At 46.1% G+C, this 19,812-nt stretch overlaps 1 protein-coding gene across 3 annotated transcripts in view; it reads right to left on the bottom strand.

Moving 5' to 3' along the window:
* Positions 1-1,192: 1,192 nt before the first annotated feature.
* UBE2G2 (ubiquitin conjugating enzyme E2 G2) overlaps positions 1,193-19,812 on the bottom strand; it is a 35,725-nt gene continuing 17,105 nt past the window's right edge. For 2 of the 3 annotated variants that reach the window (XM_058427398.1, XM_058427399.1), the window contains exons 4-6: positions 9,423-9,541; positions 5,680-5,804; positions 3,630-5,312 (exon numbers count right to left, since the gene is read on the bottom strand). In XM_058427398.1, coding sequence (XP_058283381.1) covers positions 5,163-5,312; positions 5,680-5,804; positions 9,423-9,541 — 394 coding nt within the window. In that variant the 3' untranslated portion in view covers positions 3,630-5,162. The other variant, XM_032176123.2, reaches the window with a different exon arrangement.

Below are 19,812 nucleotides of genomic sequence, written 5' to 3'. Positions count from 1 at the left end.
GGGTCCATACAGTGGGTGGGGACGGCCGTCCTGAGGCCCGCTGGCCGGGCTGGCCCTTGGCTGGCGTCTGGGAACTGGGACTTCCGAGGGGCTCCCCGAGCCCCGCCTCGCTGGGCCTGTGCTGTTTGTACAAGGTGGTTTAGGCAGAACACCCACATCCCTGCTGAGAGTCTGGAATTGTAGCACAGCCCAGGCAGAAGCTGCTCACGTGACCAGTCCCCGGGTACATCACCAGGCAGGGCATCCCCAACATCGCATGCGCGGCGTCCCAGCTGCTTGCAGGGGAGTGAGGCGCGTACTGCGTGACCCCCACCCCAGGAGAGGCCTCCAAACCTGAGCCTGGTGCCTCTGGACTCGGCCCCAGGAGCCTTTCCCTTGGCCGATTTTGCTCAGTGTCCTCTCTGTGGGAAATCACAGCCATGGGTACCACGACCTGCGTGGCCTGTGTCCTCCTGGAGAATCACCGCCCTGGGTGGTCTTGGGGACCCCAACTCAGTATCACATTAGAGTTCTTAGTCATTAAAAAGTATGCTTAGTGAGAACACTGGGCAAAGGGCAGAACAGACATGCCTGGGGGCCTGTGCTGAGGCACTCGCCCAGTGCACCCCACCAGGAGCAGCCTGGGAACCAGCCCAGGGAACGAGGCGCCAACACCTGGGGAAGCCTGGGGACCCTGCCTCACAGGATTACAAAGGAAAGCTGACCACCAACTACCAAAACAGAAACAGCAAATCACTGACACAGGAATCTGCCTCTTTACTGACATGCTAAGTAACAAGATGCAGATGCAGGTCTCATCGCAACCGACTGTGACCACAGAGGACCACAGAGGAGTGATGACAGGGAGCTGTGCTTCTACACAACTGCAGGAGGGAAGGGCGGTCGGAACAGCCTGCTGGCTTCTAGTGGTCAAATGCGCCACTCACACGATGGCAGAAAAAGCTAAAATGTCATTTATAGGTTAGTGAACACATCCGTCTCACAGACCCCAACTAACCTGAGAATTCCAGAGAAAGACCACAGAATGACGGAAGGGAGATCAGAAACAGAGAAGAAAACGTGCCAGAGCTAACCCAAGTCTGCAGAAAAGCCCCCGCCGTGAGGAATCCCAGCTGGGATGACCTGGTGTGCTCCCTGGGGGCAGTGGCCACAGGCTCCTCTGACAATACGACAAAGGGACACACACTGCAGGGCAGGGAAAACACAGAACTTTATTTCAACAGAGTGATTAGGTTCCACCACACAACAGGGACACCATGGCATTGTTTTTTCATTTAATAAACACAAATGAATAAAAATACTTTATTTTGTCAAGAGACTGCCTCCCTCTCCCGATCTCACAGAAGCCTCCACGCAACTGTGTGCCCCTCCAGGGCCTGCACCCACAGACCCCGTCTACTTGCACAAATGACTCTTCTTTACAGAGAGGGCTCCATCTCATTTGCCTGAGAATACTACTTAGGTACAATACCCCGCTCCTTTCCCCCATCTCCTTCCAAATACGAGTTCTTGCCCTGCGTTCCATTTTTTTTTTTTTTTTTGGAGACGGAGTCTCACTCTGTCGCCCAGGCTGGAGTGCAGTGGCGCGATCTCAGCTCACTGCAAGCTCCGCCTCTGGGTTCACGCCATTCTCCTGTCTCGGTCTCCGGAGTAGCTGGGACTACAGGTGCCCGACACCATACCCGGCTAAGTTTTTGTATTTTTAGTGGAGACAAGGTTTCACCATTAGCCAGGATGGTCTCGATCTCCTGACCTCATGATCCGCCCGCCTCAGTCTCCCAAAGTGCTGGGGTTGCAGGCGTGAGCCACGGCACCCAGCCTCCAAATTTTGAATGAGTCCCTTGTGAGAAGGAAAAGAATCTGCTGTCCACAGAAGCCCAACGTGGAGCTACTTCAACCAGAAACTGTCACCCATGACACTCTGTGTGGGTTCAGTCACACAGACCACGATCCATTATGGAAGGGAGGGAGAAAAGGATCACATCAAATCTACTGTATGCCTCACAGACCATCCCTTATTTCAAAAATAGAAATTCCTATTTAAATGCCGCCTGTGTGCAACAGGCCTAATATTTGCTTCTGCATGTGGCAGATCTGTTATTGCTTACACAGTGGCCTCCTGGCCTGTGCTGCTCAGCTGGCCCTGTTAGAGAACATGGGAATCACATCAAAATCCTAAGTCATAAAATAAGGGCTCTGTCCCTAGCCTGGGCCCAGGGGCCCACATGCCCACCTCCACAGCCCAGTCAAGTGTGGGGATAAGGCACTCCTCTGTGCTCTGAGCTACAGTCCCTTCTGACTTTAGAGTTGCAAAGAATGATTTTGTGCTAATAAATTCCCAGTGCATCCAAAATGTACAAAAACCCTAGAATTTCCAGTTTTTAGATTGGAAAAAAAAAATTTCCGTAGATCCAGAAGAAACTTCCATTGAAACTTTAAAGACCTCACCTGCACCTGCTCTAGTAATGCACTAGTTACTAATATACAAATGTAAATCTTTGATGAGTATGGTCGGGAAAAAACTGTCTGTCCTTGTGATCAGCAATAAATTTCTTTTTTCTTTTTTCTTTTTTGAGACTGAGTCTCGCTCTGTTGCCCAGGCTGGAGTGCAGTGGCAGGACCTCAGCTCACTGCTACCTCTGCCTCCCAGGTTCAAGAGATTCTCCTGCCTCAGCCTCCTGAGTAGCTGAAACTACAGGCGTGCACCACCACGCCCAGCTAATTTTTTGTAATTTTAGTAGACATGGGGTTTCACTGTATTAGCCAGGATGGTCTCAATCTCCTGACCTTGTGATCTACCTGCCTTGGCCTCCCAAAGTGCTGGGATTACAGGCATGAACCACCGCGCCTGGCCAATCAGTGATAAATTTCTATCTACCCCATTTCTTATTAATTCACACTTTAAAAAAGCATTTCCTGGAAGTATTTCTAAGTGTGATGGTTTGTAATACATAACAAATGAAAAAGATGTAATTAGATTATAAGAAAAGCATCTGCCTGTAAAATATGGAGGAAGAAAGGAGGTAATGGACTTCTCATGGGGCCCACAGGGAACCAGGAGGGACCCAGAAAGGGTGCCGGGCCCTTCCCCTGTGCTGCAGCTACAGGGCCCCATTTCTTCAGAAGGAGCGTTCTGGGTATTCCATCGTGCCCTGGAAGTCTGGCAGGTACAACCCCCTCAACACTCCAGGGATGGAGGGAATCCACAGGAAGCCATGAACCGCTGGTTTCAGCGGGGAGAGGTAGTGCTGACAGCTCTGATAATCTACCTGAAGCCCTTTGTGAGGAATACTGTAAAACTGCAGTAAGCTGTCAATATTCGACATTAAGTCATCATTTCAGAAGAGAAGCCTGTTTGAAGTGGGAAAGGTTTGAAAAAAAAAAAAAGACGCTGTGGTTCTTGCAAGTCTGCCTTGTTTGGTACCAGCACAGAGTATCCCTGTCACTAAGTGCTCGGGGGAGAATGCTGAGCTGCTTGGCGGTGTGTGTGCGCCTGTGCGAGGCCCGGTCTCACAGTCCCAGAGACTTCTGGACGATCTGCTTGGCAATCTTATAGAACTGCTCCCGGTCATCGCGCCACATTTTGGACGCATCCACGTTAGCTCCACTTTCGTCATTGGGCTCTGAAAGAAAAGGGAACACCCTCCATGTAAAAGGGATCTTATACATAAGCAGGCTGGCAAGGTCTCCCATTTATTTAAAACACTGGAGGGGGCTTTCAAGAGCTGTGTCCCAGAAACAAACCAGAACCCGAGAACCGCGTGGGGTCGGTCCCACCTCTAGAGTGCTGGCCACGCAGGTCTCAAAGACAGCCACTCTCATGACTCCTGCGTTCTGAGTATCTGAAGACACCAGGACAAGTTGTCATCTGTCTTGCTGTGAACATGTGACAACCACTTAAGCACAGGCCCACACGGCCTCCCACAGCAGCCCCCTGGGCCACTGCACTTCTGGCACCTGGACAAGCTACACGGGGCCCACCTACTGCTTATTTCACCTTTCTCAAGACATTCTGCAGTGTGGCTTCTCTCTCACAGAGCGCCCTCTCAGCAAAACTGCCCCTCACAGCTCCTACCAAGACAATCCCAAGCAAATGTGCAGCCTAAGGTAGACACCAGACCCCAGGATACCTGACCCACCCCCTAGCCAGCGGCACTGGCAGTCACTGCAGAACTGCAGTTAGGAGGCACGGAGGGAGTAGCCAGGGCCTGCCGGAAGGCAGAAACGAGAGAGACCACCAGAACTGGATGACATGTGCTGAAGCAGCAGCTGTGCAGCGTGGCGGCGGCGGCGCTGCTCAGAATGCACGTGGGGACTGGTTCAGAGCAGAGTTGATGAGGATAAAACCCACAGCTGACATCTGAGGACAGCCTGAGCCACTGCCTCCCTCCCAATCTCCAATCCCCTGGCCTGGCTCCCTCCACTCAGCACATGAAGAGGGTTCCGCCTCAGCCCTCTCAGGATACACACTTGTGTCACAGGCCCTGACGTCCCATCCCTCTAGACCCCACTCCACGGCACCCAAGGGCTCTGCAGAGAACAGCTGAGGGGCCTCACTCTGGCATCGACCCCTGGCCCTCTGCTGGGTCTGCTCTTTCCTCTCAGACTCGCCGCCTTCCTTTCCCACACCCTTCCTCCTGCCTGCCCTGGAAGACTCCTCCCTGCTGTGCTGTCACCCTCTGCCTCATCCAGAAATGACCCCACATCTTCACTCCCATGTCTGCCCCCTTTTGTGGATGGAGGCCCCTTGTCCCACACACCTCAAACTATTCCCGAAATCCTGCTGTCTCCTGAACCCAGAGCAGCACCTCTGGTAGACAAAGAACCAGGAGTCCCAGAGCCTGTACCTTCAAGGTCTCCCAAACCCACCCCTTCCTCTTAGCCCTGGGACCACTCAGCCCTTCTCTTTTCTCTCCAGGCTACTGCAACACCACGAAGTCTCTGTTTGTCTTCCATTACACTACTGGTAACTGCTTCAAGGATGGCCCTTCAAAGGCACAGCTCACAGGACGTCACACCTCCAACTCCAATCCCCAGGGTCTGCTGGGGCTCCTCTCCCTGCAGCCTTGGCTCCAGCCAAAATGGGCTGGCAGTGCCCCCATCAAGTCAGCCACCTCCTGCCTCTGGGCCTCAGCCCAGGCTGCTTCCTTTGCCCCAAAACGTCATTCCCTCCCTCCTACCTCATCAACACCTACCTGTCCTAAACACACCCCAGACAGCCCCACCAGGAAGTGGCCCGAGAGTCCCTGCATGTGTCTGATCTCAGGGTGCATCCCACTGGCATCTAACTGCTGGTAGGCTTGGACAGTTGCCTAGAATGTAGGAACATAGAGTTGGGGTCTTTGTCACACAAAGCTTTACAGCCCCAGTCCAGTGTGTGGCATGTAGCAGGTCCTCAATCAACACCTACTGAGGGAAAAAGACGATCAAGGACCAGAGACCAGTTTAACTATGGCCGACAACACAATATACGACACCAGGCTGTGCTAGAAGGTATGCTTACAATTGGAAGAGTGTATGCAGATAACATTAAATGGCAATAGCATGTGTAAACTAACTGCAAACGAGTAAAAGTACATTATAAAGACAGGATGACGCAAGGCAGGAGAACACCTGCAGCCTGGGCGTCCACAGCAGCTCCTGCCAGGAGGCTCAGGCCTTACCTGCCAGCATGCTCACCACCGACAGCAGGATCTTCTCCACACTCTGCACAGGACTCCACCGCTCCGCGCTGCTCTCGTAGCCCATTGGGTCGTCGCCTGGCGCGTGGAGGATGGAAATGCAGACTCTCCCATCAGGGTAGACTGCAAGGGTCAGAGGCAGCCAGGTGAGCCCAGGAATGGTGCCCCAGGCGTCGCCACGCTTGGGCAGGCTCCACAGATAACGAGAACAAGGATTGCAGACACAGCAACCAAGCTGTTTGCACAGCTGGGGCATAGCCTGGGGCCCTGAGTGTCACGCTTCATGTCTGCAGGAATCCTGGTGGGGCCTGCTCACTCACTGACAGGCTCCAGGCTGACCCAGCCAGTTCTAATCAGCTGTAGTAGTCTAATCCACTTTCGTATGAATGTTTTTCAAGCAATACATACAAAAAGAGTAAATGAAAGGTTATCTGGCAAATATTTTATCAAAATATCTGATGTGATTAGGATTATTTACAATACTTTTCAGAGCTAGTTCCTTAGATATTTCTAATTCTACCATTAAATCCCTGAACTGGCCTGTGTAAAATATATGTTCACATGGCTACGATAAAGGCAACTGGAATTATTTAAATATCTACAAAAAGAAAGGCACCAGGATTTCTCTTGGTAGCTTACTCTAATAATAAGTAAATTATCATCAGTACAACCTGGAACGTAGGTCGGTGTGTCTAAATCAAATCCCTTTCCACCAAATATCATCATTAAAAAGATACACAAGGTCTGATAAAGAGAAATAAATTTTCAATTCACAGCATGTAATCAGTCCTCTTCTACATATAATTGAGAGGAATTATCAGATGGCTCCGTATATACTCAGATATCCAGTAATCCATCTAGATAGACTCAACTGTAAAATTATAAAGCCATTAAAGTTATAATAATAGAAACAGCAATTTTAAAATACATTTATTTAACTCACCTGAATTAATGAGTTCTGAATTTCATGAAAATTTACAAATGTTAACGGTCATCATTTACCTTCAAACAGTCTTGTCTTTCATGCCTGGTCCTATGTGTTTCCACTCATCCATTGTTTCAGTGGTGAACGTTCAGTGGTGAACGCTCTCTACTATCCAGGAACTGAACCACAACTTCTCATTCAAGAAGAGTGGAAGAAACTAGAGGCATACTTGCCCTGGACATCAGGCTGTCCACCTAAGATCCACATCCACAAAATCAGGAAGTTTCCCACTTCTGTGTTGCCTTCTCCAGGAGTTGGTCCCATAGGGTGATACTGCATCCACAGAAGCACCAAAAGCACCTGTGTCCCTGCCACAGCCCCTCCTTCACCAAGTCCCAGCAGTGCCACATCCTAAACCTCTCGTGGATCCACCCACATCTCTTTATCTTTAGTGCCCACATTTAGTTCCCAAGTTGCCGGTGTCTCTACCCTAGACCACTATGGCCGAGGGCCTGCCTGGCTTCCTGCCACCTGTCCTTTGCACTGTACCCAGAGCGAGCCGTCAGAAATCATTCCGGTCATGCCACTCCCTTGGAGTCTTTCAGTGGAGTTCCGCCACTCCCAGGAGAAAATATCAAAACCTTCAGTATTGACCAAAAGGCCTGAGGTAGTTTGGCCCCGGCCTTCCTCTCCCGTCACTTCCTGCGCTGGGCCTTTGCACATGTGAAGGGCCACTCCTCCCCGAATCACTCAGGTAACTCCTGCTTCACTCCCTACAGATGGTCCATCCAACCACCACCTCTTTAAGGTGCTGCCTGGAACCTCCTGATGTGACTTTGCGTTTTGTTTGTGTGATTCACCTATCAATGTCCATCCCTGTCCTTGGAATATAAGCTCCTGAAGGTCTATTATTATTTGCTCACCACAGCAGCAACTTTCAGTAAATGTGTTGAATTGCTTTTATTTACTGACTGTCTAATTTTTATGATATTGGTAGATCTACAGTTCTCAAAGATAATTTTTAAAAAATCAAAATAATCCAATTACACTAAGGCAAAAATTTAAAACTATATTATCTAAGCATTAAAACTAATTACCAGAACATTAAAAATAATAATCAGACAACCTGTAGTACAGTCACATAATGTAATCAGTTTATTGGTCATATTTGTCACTAATGCCATGTCACAGGTATTGTTCTGAATAATATATGTATCCTCAATACAATCTTAGTATTTTAATTACCTACAATCCTCTTCATGGTTGCATTTTACAGCTAACCAACTTGAAACTGACTACTTCAATTACTCTTACATATCAATTATATTTTTTAACTTTTTATTATGGAGAATTCCAAAAACACACTCAAGTAGACAGCGTATGATGAACCTCCATGTTATCATCTAACTCGGGCTCATGGCCAGTCTCCCTGAAGAAGGCACGCTTCTGAGCATCTCCTGTGCACACAAGACTGAAGTAGCTTTGAGATAAGAAAAGAAGTACCGAATGGTCTCTCTCAGGCGGCCGCCTACTACCTATGTGTACCAATATCTGCAGTAAATGAGAAGTCCTAAACGAGGGTTAGGACAGCAAGTCTAACAGCAGACGGCATTTCCACCAGGGAAGTGGCCGGGGGTGGGGGGGCAGTCCTGAAAACCCCTATGGCAAGGATGTAAAAGGAATAATGTAAAAGGAATGTAAAAGGAAAAAATAAAAACTACAGCTGTTCAGGAATTCCAATTCCTACTACTGGACACATTTTCAAGTAAGCTACAGTACAATTCACTTAAATGACCTTATTTTTTTCCTCCTTTTAAAATTAATATATATTAATTTTAGGGCAAAAAAAGATTTACAAAAAGGAAAAAAAAATTCAATCCGAAAAAAGAATCACTTTTAACATTTTTGTGCTTACTTTTCCAGTTATATATTTACATGTGAATTTATTTTTCAAGAGGAAATTATAACAGTCCTACTGCTTTTCCCAGTCAATATAACACAAATATTACTTTGTATCATTGATTCTTATTTTAGATCATTTTAAAAATCTACATCACATTCTAACACATATGATATAGTTTGGCTGTGTCCCCACCCAAATCTCATCTTGAATTGTAGCTCCCATAATTCCCACGTCATGGGAGGGACCCAGTGGGAAGTACTGAATCATGGAGGCACATCTTTCCCATGCTGTTCTCATGATAGTGTATAAGTCTCACGAGATCTGATGGTTCTGTAAAGGGCAGTTCCCCTGCACACACTCTCTTGCCTGCTGCCACTAAGATGTGCTTTTGCTTCTCCTTTGCCTTCTGCCATGATTGTGAGGTCTCCCCAGCCATGTGGAACTGTGAGTCCATTAGATCTCTTTCCTTTATAAATTACCCAGACTTGAATATGTCTTTATTAGCAGTGTGACAACAGACTAATACAATATAGAACTTAATTTATCCTTGTGTTAAAAACCCAGGTTAAGTCAAAATTTTCACCATTACAAATAACACTATGACAAAGATTAGCATAACCCCTTCTGAGCACACACCAATGTGTAAAACTTCCTCCCCAGTGAAGTAGGTGGCTGGGTCAAATGGCATCCAGTTTTAGGTGCCTGTTGTCTTTTATCTATATTAAACTGACCTTCAAAATTGAAATCATGTGCTTAATACCACCATGCTTACTTGGCCGAATTTCAAAACATAAGAAGTGTTTTCTAAAGATCTACATCATAGACATATAGAATATACCACATTTCAGGTGGCTGATAATATTATCTCCGTACCTATCCTGGTACCACAAAAACTACTTCCAAAAGCACTTACTGTTGGGATGAAACATCTCACAGGTAAATCTCATCTTTGGGGGACTTAACGGGTAATCAAGTGGGAAACTCAGGATGGCAGGAAAAACGCCAAACTCAAAGCAGGTGTCTTCTGGGCCCCTAGAAGATATAAAATACGTAGACTGAACTTCGAAGTACATTTTTCAACGTCGAACACAATTGACAAATGGGTTAAGAACATTTTTACCACTTTAAAAATGCACATGAGGCCGGGTGCGGTGGCTCACGCCTGTAATCCCAGCACTTTGGGAGGCCGAGACGGGCAGATCATCTGAGGTCAGGAGTTCGAGACCGGCCTGGCCAACATGGTGAAACCCTGTCTCTACTAAAAATATAAAAATTAGCTGGGTGTAGTGGCACATGCCTGTAATCCCAGCTACTTGGGAGGCTGAGGCAGGACAATCATCTGAGCCCGGGAGGTGGAGGTTGCAGTGAGCCAAGATCTTGCCACTGCACTCAAGCCTGGGTGACAGAGCGAGACTCTGTCTCAAAAAATAAGCAAAAATAAAAATAAATAATAAAAATGCACACGAAAATATTATCTAAGTAACAATGAATTGGTACTTTTTTCTTAATGGAAAGCAATGTCTCATTCTCCTGTTTCAATCTGGTCTAAATCTTAGGTACAAGTACAAAGACTGAATTCCAGGCAGTTTTCACATTTATAAAGGTTAAGAGTCAAGCAGCAGAACCTCTTGATAAGAAGGGGATCAGAGAAAAGAACTAATGTCAATGCTCTAAGATCTGGGATTTTTTTCTGCAGATGTTGTACAATCACATTTTAGGATAAGGGTATGAATTACGGCACAGGGTATAGCAAGATTCCATTGTATTTCAACAGATGAGGGGCTAAGGGTTGTATTTCAAAGGTGATTTTTAATTTTTAAACGTGCCCAAGAAGGCATCTTTGCAACCTTCAAGAAGCAGATGAGGAGCACATGTGATCACTGCTGCATGCTCCGTGAAAGGCTAGGCACACAGGTACCACCACTCCAGGCTGCACCTGCAGGCCCACGTGCTGTGCCTCATCCCACTGATGCAACATTGAAGCAACTCCCCGTCATGGACACAGACACAGGCACGTGAGTCTCCCTGGACCTATACTTTCCTCACGTGTAAATGGAAGAAACAGATGAAACCATTTCAGAAATCCTGCTTAAGGTTTAAAACCCAACAAGTATAAATTAACACTATCTTGACCAACAGTTCAAGGCATGATGGCCACAGGAGAGGAAGAGTGTCAGCCACCATGTCTGTACCTTCACACCAGAGACAAACTCCTCTTCTCCTACAAATCACATTAATAAAACACACATTCGAGGAGTTCTAAAAGATCTTGCACCATCTTTCTTTGATAAGAAAGCAGGACCGCTGAATGACAGTGACAGACACTGAAACAGTGGAAACTGCAATGGGTGTGACTCATCAGATCAATAAATAAGTCAGTAAATCCATTTTACTTCTATGAACTGAAAGAACAAGTCCCTTCATAAACAGCTCTGCTCCTCTAACAATAAAGGCTAAGGCAGAAAGAACAGTTGCGCAGCGGCCAAGGCCTGGATGAGCAGAGGACAGTCCACACCAGACCTACTGCCTTCAGAAAGAATCCAGGATATGGCACAGGAAAAAAATAATTTAAAAAAATATACATTTTTAATCTTCAGTTAAAAAATAGATTTCTTAAAAGTAAAAATTTGTTTTAAAAATCTTAAAATTATCTTGGTTCAGTGAAATTAATAACAACAGATTTGGAAATATTTATCTCTACGATTAAAGGAAAAAGACAAAAATCAAAAAGAAACTGAAGGAAGAGCTTTAGCTTTCACCTGGAGGCGGCACTCAGGGCTGTCGGCAGCAACAGCAGATGCCAACACGGCTCATGGCCCTGGCGGGGCTGATCTGCGGGCAACAGTCAGAAGAGAACAAAGCAGTGATTGCTTCATGGAGACAAGATTTTTCAATCTAAAAGACAAATTTTGATTCTGAAAACTGTCTTTGCTACCTTTTTGGAAGAAGATAGTGACTATGGCCACTTTGTTTTGGGGAGCCGGGGTGGGGGTGGGGGGGTTACTGTGTGACAGTCCCCAGAGCCTCAGCATGACCAGCACAGGGAACGCCACCGAGGGAGGCACGAGCATGAGCTCTTGCTACTGGTAAAACAGCCACGCTGGAGAGGGCAGTGTCCGGATGAGTACCCCCCCACCCCGGCCCACACTGGCACCCAGGGCCCGGCAGCCTGGGGACGCCTCAAGCCTAGGTTACTCTGCTCCCCCTGCAATGGCCTCAACAAACACATTCCTGAAGCCCCACCTTCTCAACACAGGATGGGCACACACCGTGTATCAGAGTGATGCGTGGCCACCCTGAGCCTCCTGTCCAGTACAAGAGCTCATAGCAAACAATAACCGCCACCCATTCACTCTCCACATGCCCTCTGATGAAAGGGCACCAAGGATTGTGGTTTTCATTTTACAGTCAAGCAAGGCTGGAAAATCCAAGGATGAGATGACTTAGTCAAGGTCCTAGATCAATTTAGTATTAGAGTTAAGAGAACACAGTTCAAACTGCGAAATCAGAAGTCAGGCACGTAAAGATACTATCTTTAAAAGTAACACTGTTCATATGTCAGGAATGCTTGCCAGCACTCAATATTTCTGGCACCTCTGAGTCTAGAATAAGAAAAAATGTCTGGGTAGTGTTTTTGGAATGAGCCAAATGGTATTTGCTCAATACTTTGATAACAGTTCTTTGTTTCTCATAATAGGGCTTTCTTTTAAAAAAATTTTTTTTAATCCACCGGGTCGTTCCTAGCCTCAGAAGCATGACCAAACATTTCCTGAAGTGCGCCCACATCTTAAATATCAAAGTTATTTGCAAATGCTCCGGTTTACTACTGGTTTGAAACTGGGGTTTCTTTCTCTTTTCTAGAACGCCTGGCGCCCAGACAGGAGGGCAGGTGGGCAGTGGTGTGCAGCAGCATGCCTGACCCTATGGAACATGCCTTCCAGGCAACTCCCGAGCCAGGAGTGGGAGACGCCACAGTGCTGTTTTTGGACAAGTTTTATTGCCATAATCCCAGACAACCTCACTTCTCTTTCACCGAAGATGGCCTCACCTGGGAATCTTCAAAAGAAACAACAAGAACAAGGAGGACGCAAATATATCCAAAGCAAATGTAAATTTTTCAAAGCCTGCAAATTATGCTGTCTTATTGATTGAAATCATGACCTAAACTGTTTTGGAGCTGAGCTAAGGACAAGCATTAGATTAAGCATCATAACGACCCTGCACTCTACACAGGAGGCACGCTTGCAACAGCTCAGACTGGTTTGCTGTCTTGTGGGTGATTTTAGATACAAAAGCAAATATTGAAAACACCCACGGCCTACTCCTAACTGACTAGCAATTCTCCCTCCTCACAAAGGACAACTGCCTTGTCACTGTCCTCCCCCAGAGCTGTGACCATTCCTCAGCAACAGTGTGGGTCACTTATAATGCCAGTGAAAAGCGAAGATCAGCCTCTTCTGTCTTTCCACACTCAACTCAAGGGAGAGATTGTTCTTCTTTGCATTGCCTTTCTAACACTTTTTACTTTCTAGATAACAGAAGCGGCAGGCAGGTCAGAGTGCCTTATGGAGCACCCAGGGCAAGTGGGTGCCCTGAGCTTCGCCAGCAAGCGGTGCTCCAGGAACTGGTGTGCTCACCACTTCAGCTGCATGCAGGTGCTGGGAAAGCCGACTGCTTTTGCTGCTGTTCTCTTTATCAAGTTTGTCACAGCACATAGACAAAAAGTCTCCAACGCACATGTGATAAAGAATTAAAATCACAGAGAACACAAACTCATCCATCAGTATTTAAAACCTGAAGTGGATGACTAAGGGACGGTGGCCCTCCAAAAGCTGGAGCCAGCTGAGCTGGAGACGGGAAGGGTAAACTGCTTCACGGGCACCCTCCACTCTGGGGGAAGGATCCGCACCTCCCTTACACTACAGAATCGACAGAGGGCACCCAGCAGGAAGGGCATGAGGGCGCCTGGCATCTGAGCTTGGGTGCGTCTCCTTCCTTCAGTCCCTGCTCTGCAGTTCAGCAAAAGCTTCTTGCCGATGTTCCCACCCCACTAATGCCCGGGACAGCAGGACCAAGGTGGGCTGCACACACAGCCCCCACACTGGGCACTTTAAAAGCCCTAGGACGCCGGCTCTGCTATGCCAGGTTGTGCTTGTTGCTGTGCCAGGCAGTGAGGAGTTAAACAGAAACTGATCCCAATACTCTCGTAGTAAGAGGACGAGGCTGTAAGAAGCCATGATTTGGGGGAAGTGCCTTCCTGCACTTTCCTCAAGCACTTGGTCTCCACCAGGATGACATATTTGACCCTCACCCCCACAGCAGGGCCCTGGCTCTGGTCTAAACCCAAAGATCCCCTGTGTTTCCTTTCTGTTTTGTGGTGTTCTAAGCACTCCAGGCGATGCTCAGATAGATAGCCAATGCTAAGAACTGCTGGGAAGAAAAGGGGGAACATTTCCATTTTACGAAATCATAGTGGGGCAAATAGAGCTTTTGCTCCATCTAATTATTTTCATAGTTAAACCTGCCCAAAAGGCCGCTACAGCCACACCCTAATTATTTTTTGCAATATAGATGTTTCTTAAAATTTTTAAATCCAATATATTTGAACTATAAAGCGTACTAAAAAAGTTCATCAATTATAAGAACTTTACAGTATATTCTAACATAGACAATCACTTTTACAACATAAACTTTGACCTTATTTAACTAGGAAAATAAGTTAGCCTGGCGTGGTGGCAGGCGCCTGTAGTCCCAGCTACTCGGAGAGGCTGAGGCAGGAGAATGGCGTGAACCCGGGAGGCGGAGCTTGCAGTGAGCCGAGATTGTGCCACTGCACTCCAGCCTGGGCGACAGAGCGAGACTCCGTCTCAAAAAAAAAAAAAAAAAAAAAGGAAAATATAAGAATGTTGGAAAGTATTCAAATACAGAAGTATATAAAATAAAAAGCAAATACCTCCCTCACTCCCCCTCCCAAAATCACCTCCTTGAGGTAACCAGAGTTAAGTTTGGTTATTGTTCCAGCTTTTCTCTGTGTGTGTATAAATTCACATACTCTGATCCACAATACTGGATTTCTAAAAATTCAAACATATCATGGCATTGCTGAGAATTTTAAAACAACTAAATAAATGGAGAGACAGTCCATGTTCATGGATTAGAGCACCTCAGTATTGATAGGATGGCAATATCCCTCAAACTTATCTAAAGATTCAGTGTAGTCTCGATCAAAATCCCACCAAGCATTTTGTAGAAATTGACAAGCTGACCCTAAAATGTAACGGAAATGCCATGGCCCAGTAAACAATCTTGAAAAAGAACAAAGTTGGCAGACTTAAATTTCCCAATTTTAAAACTTACCATGAAGCTACAGTAATCAAGACAGTGTAGTAATGGCCTAAGGAGAGGTATTGATCAATGGAATGCAATTCAGAGTCCAAAAATAAATCCTTGCATTTATAGTCAACTGATTTTTGACAAAGGTGCCAAAATTATGCAATGGGGAAAGAACTGTCTTTTCAACAAATGGTGCTGAGACAACTGGATAACCACATACAAAAGAATGAAACAGACTCCCACCTAACTCCATACATGACACTAACTCAAAATAGATCAAAGGCCTAAATGTAAAAGTGAAAAAACACAAAACTTCTACAAGAAAACATAAGAGAAAATCTTTGTAACCTTGGGTTATATACAACACCAAAAGCATGCTCTATATAAGAAAAAAAATGCAAAATCGCACTTCATCAAAATTAACAACTTTTTAGTTTCAAAAGACTCTATTAAGAAAACAAAATGGAGAGTTGCAGATTGGAAGAAAATATTTAAAAATCCTATGTCTAATGAAGGACTTGTATCAAAATATATTTAAAAAACTCTTATGTCCCACCAACAAGAAAACAACCTAATATAAAAATGGGGAAAAGTTCTGAAGTTCACCAAAGAAGATACACGAATGGCCAATAAGCCCATTAAGAAATGCTCAACATCATTAGTCATCAAGGAAATCCAAGTCAAATCTGTAAGGAGACCCCACTTTACACCCACAAGAACAGCTGTTATCAGACAACAGCAGTGTTGGTGTGGAAGTGGAGAAACTGGAATGCTCATACACTGCTGGTGGGAATGCAAAATGGTGAGCTACTCTAGGAAGACAGTCTGACAGTTTCTTAAAACATTAAATGCAAATTTACTCCACACCCCAGCAATTCCACACCTCTGTATCTGGTCTAGAGAAATGAACTCCATGTCCACACAGACAGTGTGACATGACAAGTGTTTACAGCAGCATTGCTCAAAAGAGCCCAAAAGTAGGAAGCCCAAATGTCCATCAACTGGGGAATGGAAAAGGAAGGAGCTGCTGATACATGGTGTAACATGGATGAATCGCAAACATGTTCTGCCAAGTACAAGGAGCCAGGCACAGATGATGAGACAGTGTATGATTCCACACATAGGAAAAGTCAGAAAAGGAAATCTATAGTCAGAGGAAAGAGTAGGGATTGCCTGTGGGTTGGAATGGAAACGGACTGCAAATAGCCATAAGACTCTTTTTGGAAATGTTCTAAAACTAGATTGTGGTGATGAGTACAAAACTCTAGAAATTTACTAAAACCACTAACTTTTATACTTAATGCAGGTAAAACAGTATGTAAATTATCTCAATAAAGCTGTTTAGGCTGGGTGCCTTGGCTCCTGCCTGTAATCCCAGCACTTTGGGAGGCTGAGGCAGAAGGATTGCTTGAGGCCAGGAGTTCGAGACCAGCCTGGGAAACAGAGCAAGACCCCATCTCTACAAAGCATTTTAAAAACTAGCTGGGCGCGGTGGTGTGCACCTGTGGTCCCAGCTACTTGTGGGGCTGAGGTGGGAGGATTGTTTGAGCCTGGGAGTTTGAGGCTGCAGTGAGCTGTGATCAGGCCACTGCACTTCAGCCTGGGTGACAGAGCTAGACCATGTCTCCATAAGAAAGGAGGGGCGGGGAGGGAAGAAAGGAGGGGAGAAAGGAAGGGAGAGAGGAGAGAGGAGAGGAGAGGAGAGGAAGGAAGGACGGACAGATGGTTCCAGACCTATTATTCTAGAATCTGCCTTTTCCATTTATATTGTGTACATCTTTCCATGCCAGGATAAAAATTCCACCTGAAGTGTTTTACAGCTACGTGGCATTACTCTATATAGATGCTCCATAAATTATGTGGAACAGTGATGTTTCCTTTTTTATTATTACTGCAATGAATGTGGCAATAACTTCTTCATATAGGGATCTTTGTAACACTTTTGTTGAAGAAACTGCTATGGTGAGATTACATACAATACAAATTATAAACACCTATTTTATTATCTCAGGTTTATTTTAGCAAGGCATAATACTGCCAAGAGATGCTCTGTGACAGGCTTCAGTCAACAAGAAACCTGGACATAAAGGGAGGCTGCTGTGCCCCTGACACTTGCCCCCAGTGTGAGAAGGGCTCCTGGTAGAAGAAGTGGCAGCCTGGGAACCCTCAAGCTGGCTGCCGTGAGCCAGCTGGAGAACCTGAGAGCATCCATCCACCAACTGGGCCCCAAACACATCATTCAGTAAAGGAAGGTCCTTCTTATTTCACCACAGCCTCTAGAACCACTGGTCTGGGGAGGTGACAGCAGTCAGGCATGAACCAGACAAGAAGGTCACCAAGCCAGCTGATTTAGGAATGCTGGGGCAGGACACAGAGGACAGCAAGAGCCAAGGGACTCCACGTCTTGTCCGGCCACTGGGGATGAACAGCTATCAAGGGTTCCTTCTGTCCTACATAAGTGCATCAATGAAAGAGGGCATCCACCCTCTCTGCAGCTACACCCCCGTCACCGTGGCTTAGTGGCAATGGGGTCACAGGCCATGGACCCTAGAGCTGGGTAAGACCTGTAACCATCTGTCTAGAAGATGCTGATAAACCTCTCTGTTTTGATCCAAGTAAGTCAAAGAGAGGCAAAGTGACTGGGCCAAGAGCAGCAGGCCATGCTAGCAACCACAGCCACGGTGGCCACATCCCCTGGTGTGCCGCCATCCCAGCCACACTCGATTTGATCCCAGGCTCAGACTCCACCTGTTCTTCCAAGGTAAAGATTTCAGTGCATCTTTGACATGTCTGCATCCTCAGACAAGGGCCCTAATATATAAAAGGCACTTAGTATTTGTTGCTTAGATATCTAAAACTACATTTTCTTCACCGGCCTTTAAGGCAATCACAACAGCAAAAACCAACAGCCATTCGACTTCCGTGAGGCAAGCCCGGGTTTTAGAAATACTAGGGTAGAGAGGCGGCCCTGGAAGCCATCAAAGAATAAAGAGAAAAAGACGAAACTTATCACCAAGGAGCAAAGACTTAGCCAGATGTCTGCCAAAATAGCAGGGTGAGACAAATCTATGGGAGGACAGTTAATTCCCTAATAGGCGTTCTAAGTGCACTTGTAAACGGCCTCTTGTTTGTGAAGGGTCTGGAACAGAACCAAAACCCACAAACTCACCAGGATCTTCAAGCAGGGGAATTCCAAACTAATGCAAAAAGCCTTGTTCAAACACAAAAGTGCTCTACCTAAAAATAGTTCTAATTACTTTTTAAGACAGGTTTTCAAAATATTGGTTTAATTTTATACTGTTTATTTAAAATTCGTAATAGTTACCCTAATCAATTTTTAACAATGAACATTTTTTTAAAACCACACTGGACGGCTCAAGTGTTCCTTTAATGAGCTTCCAAATAGGCCTACTGAGGAGCCAACATCCCCCAAATACTGAAGACCCGACAGGCGCCTTCAACCTCTACACATAAGACAGGCCTCCCGCCACTCTGCCCCGCTGGCATGAGTGCAGGTGCGCCTGCGTTAACACATGAAACAAGCAGGTTACACATCAGTTCATGTATATGATCTCCTGCTTCTACAGAAATAAAAAGAGCTGCCCCAATATAAGTACACAGCCCCACAGCCCACTAATGAGGACAGCCCAGACTGTGGGACTCACCATCCATCTCATAACTGCCTTGGGGGCCACATTACACACAAACACAGATTCCAGAAACCTTCAGACACAGAAAAAACGTGTGCCATAGGCCCAAGCAATTAGGATATTACAAATGATCAGGAAATGGCAGGCGTGCTGTACCATCTGAATAGCGTTTGATGATTTTTTTAAAAACATTTTGTTTATCCAAAATACTAATTTTCATATCAATTTAACCTCCACAGAGAACACTTAGCTGCAATCTGTTTCTCAGACCAACCCATAGAGCATTAAGAATTAATGTGATCCAAGCAACTGGCAAATTCCAAAAGCATAATGAAGTTTAAGGTCACATCAAGCCAGAGCTCACACTTCTTTCACGGCCCTCACTTTTCCGGCCCTTGCCCTCTAGAGCACTTCTCAATGCAACAAAATCCAACCCGAGACCTTGCTGCAAATTAAAAGACCTCACTAATGAGAAAACAGACTGGGCTTGGCGCGGTGGCTCACACCTGTTATCCCAGCACTTTGGGAGGCCAAGGCAGGCGGAACACCTGAGGTCAGGAGTTGGAGACCAGCCTGGCCGACATGGGGAAACCCTGTCTCTACTAAAAATACGAAAATTAGCCGGGCACGGTGGCAGGTACCTGTAATCCCAGCTACTAGGGAGGCTGTGGAAGAATCGCTTGAACCCAAGGGGCAGAAGTTGCAGTGAGCCAAGGTCATGCCACTGCACTCCAGCCTGGGCAACAAGAGCGAAACTCCATCTCAAAAAAAAAAAAAAAAAAAGAAAGAAAGAAAATGAAAAGAAAGAAAACAGAGACTGATTACAAATTTGAACTTCCTGGCCGGGCACGGTGGCTCATGCCTGTAATCCCAGCACTTTGGGAGGCCGAGGCAGGGGGATCACATGAGGTCAGGAGTTCAAGAACAAATTTCGACTTCCTAAATTTTATTTAAACTCACTTTGCTGAAAATACACTAAGAATAGCCAAAAATTGCACATCTAAGGTAGAAAGAAGAAAAAGCAAAGTGAGTCAAGGCCACAGAACACTCTAAAATCAGGGGTCCATGTGTTTCTCTTTCCAAGCAACGTCACCCTAAGTGTAATGCCATGAATCCCAGAACCACACTGCTCACTTACTAAGCCATGTCTTGGGTCAGAAAGAATGCAAGGCCAACAAGCCCAGACAAGGCAACAGAAAAAGGAGAAGCAGCACAGGAAGATACGAAGTGGGAGGAAAGGAGAAGAAAAAGAAGTCCTGGCCCAAAGTAGGGCAGGCGAGGCTGCGCTAACATGCCTGGCGTGGTCAGACACATCTTTGA

The sequence above is a fragment of the Hylobates moloch genome, unplaced genomic scaffold, assembly GCF_009828535.3.
Source record: "Hylobates moloch isolate HMO894 unplaced genomic scaffold, HMol_V3 SCAFFOLD_14, whole genome shotgun sequence".
Lineage (NCBI taxonomy): Eukaryota > Metazoa > Chordata > Mammalia > Primates > Hylobatidae > Hylobates > Hylobates moloch.
This window is presented reverse-complemented; position numbering and strand designations above follow the sequence as displayed.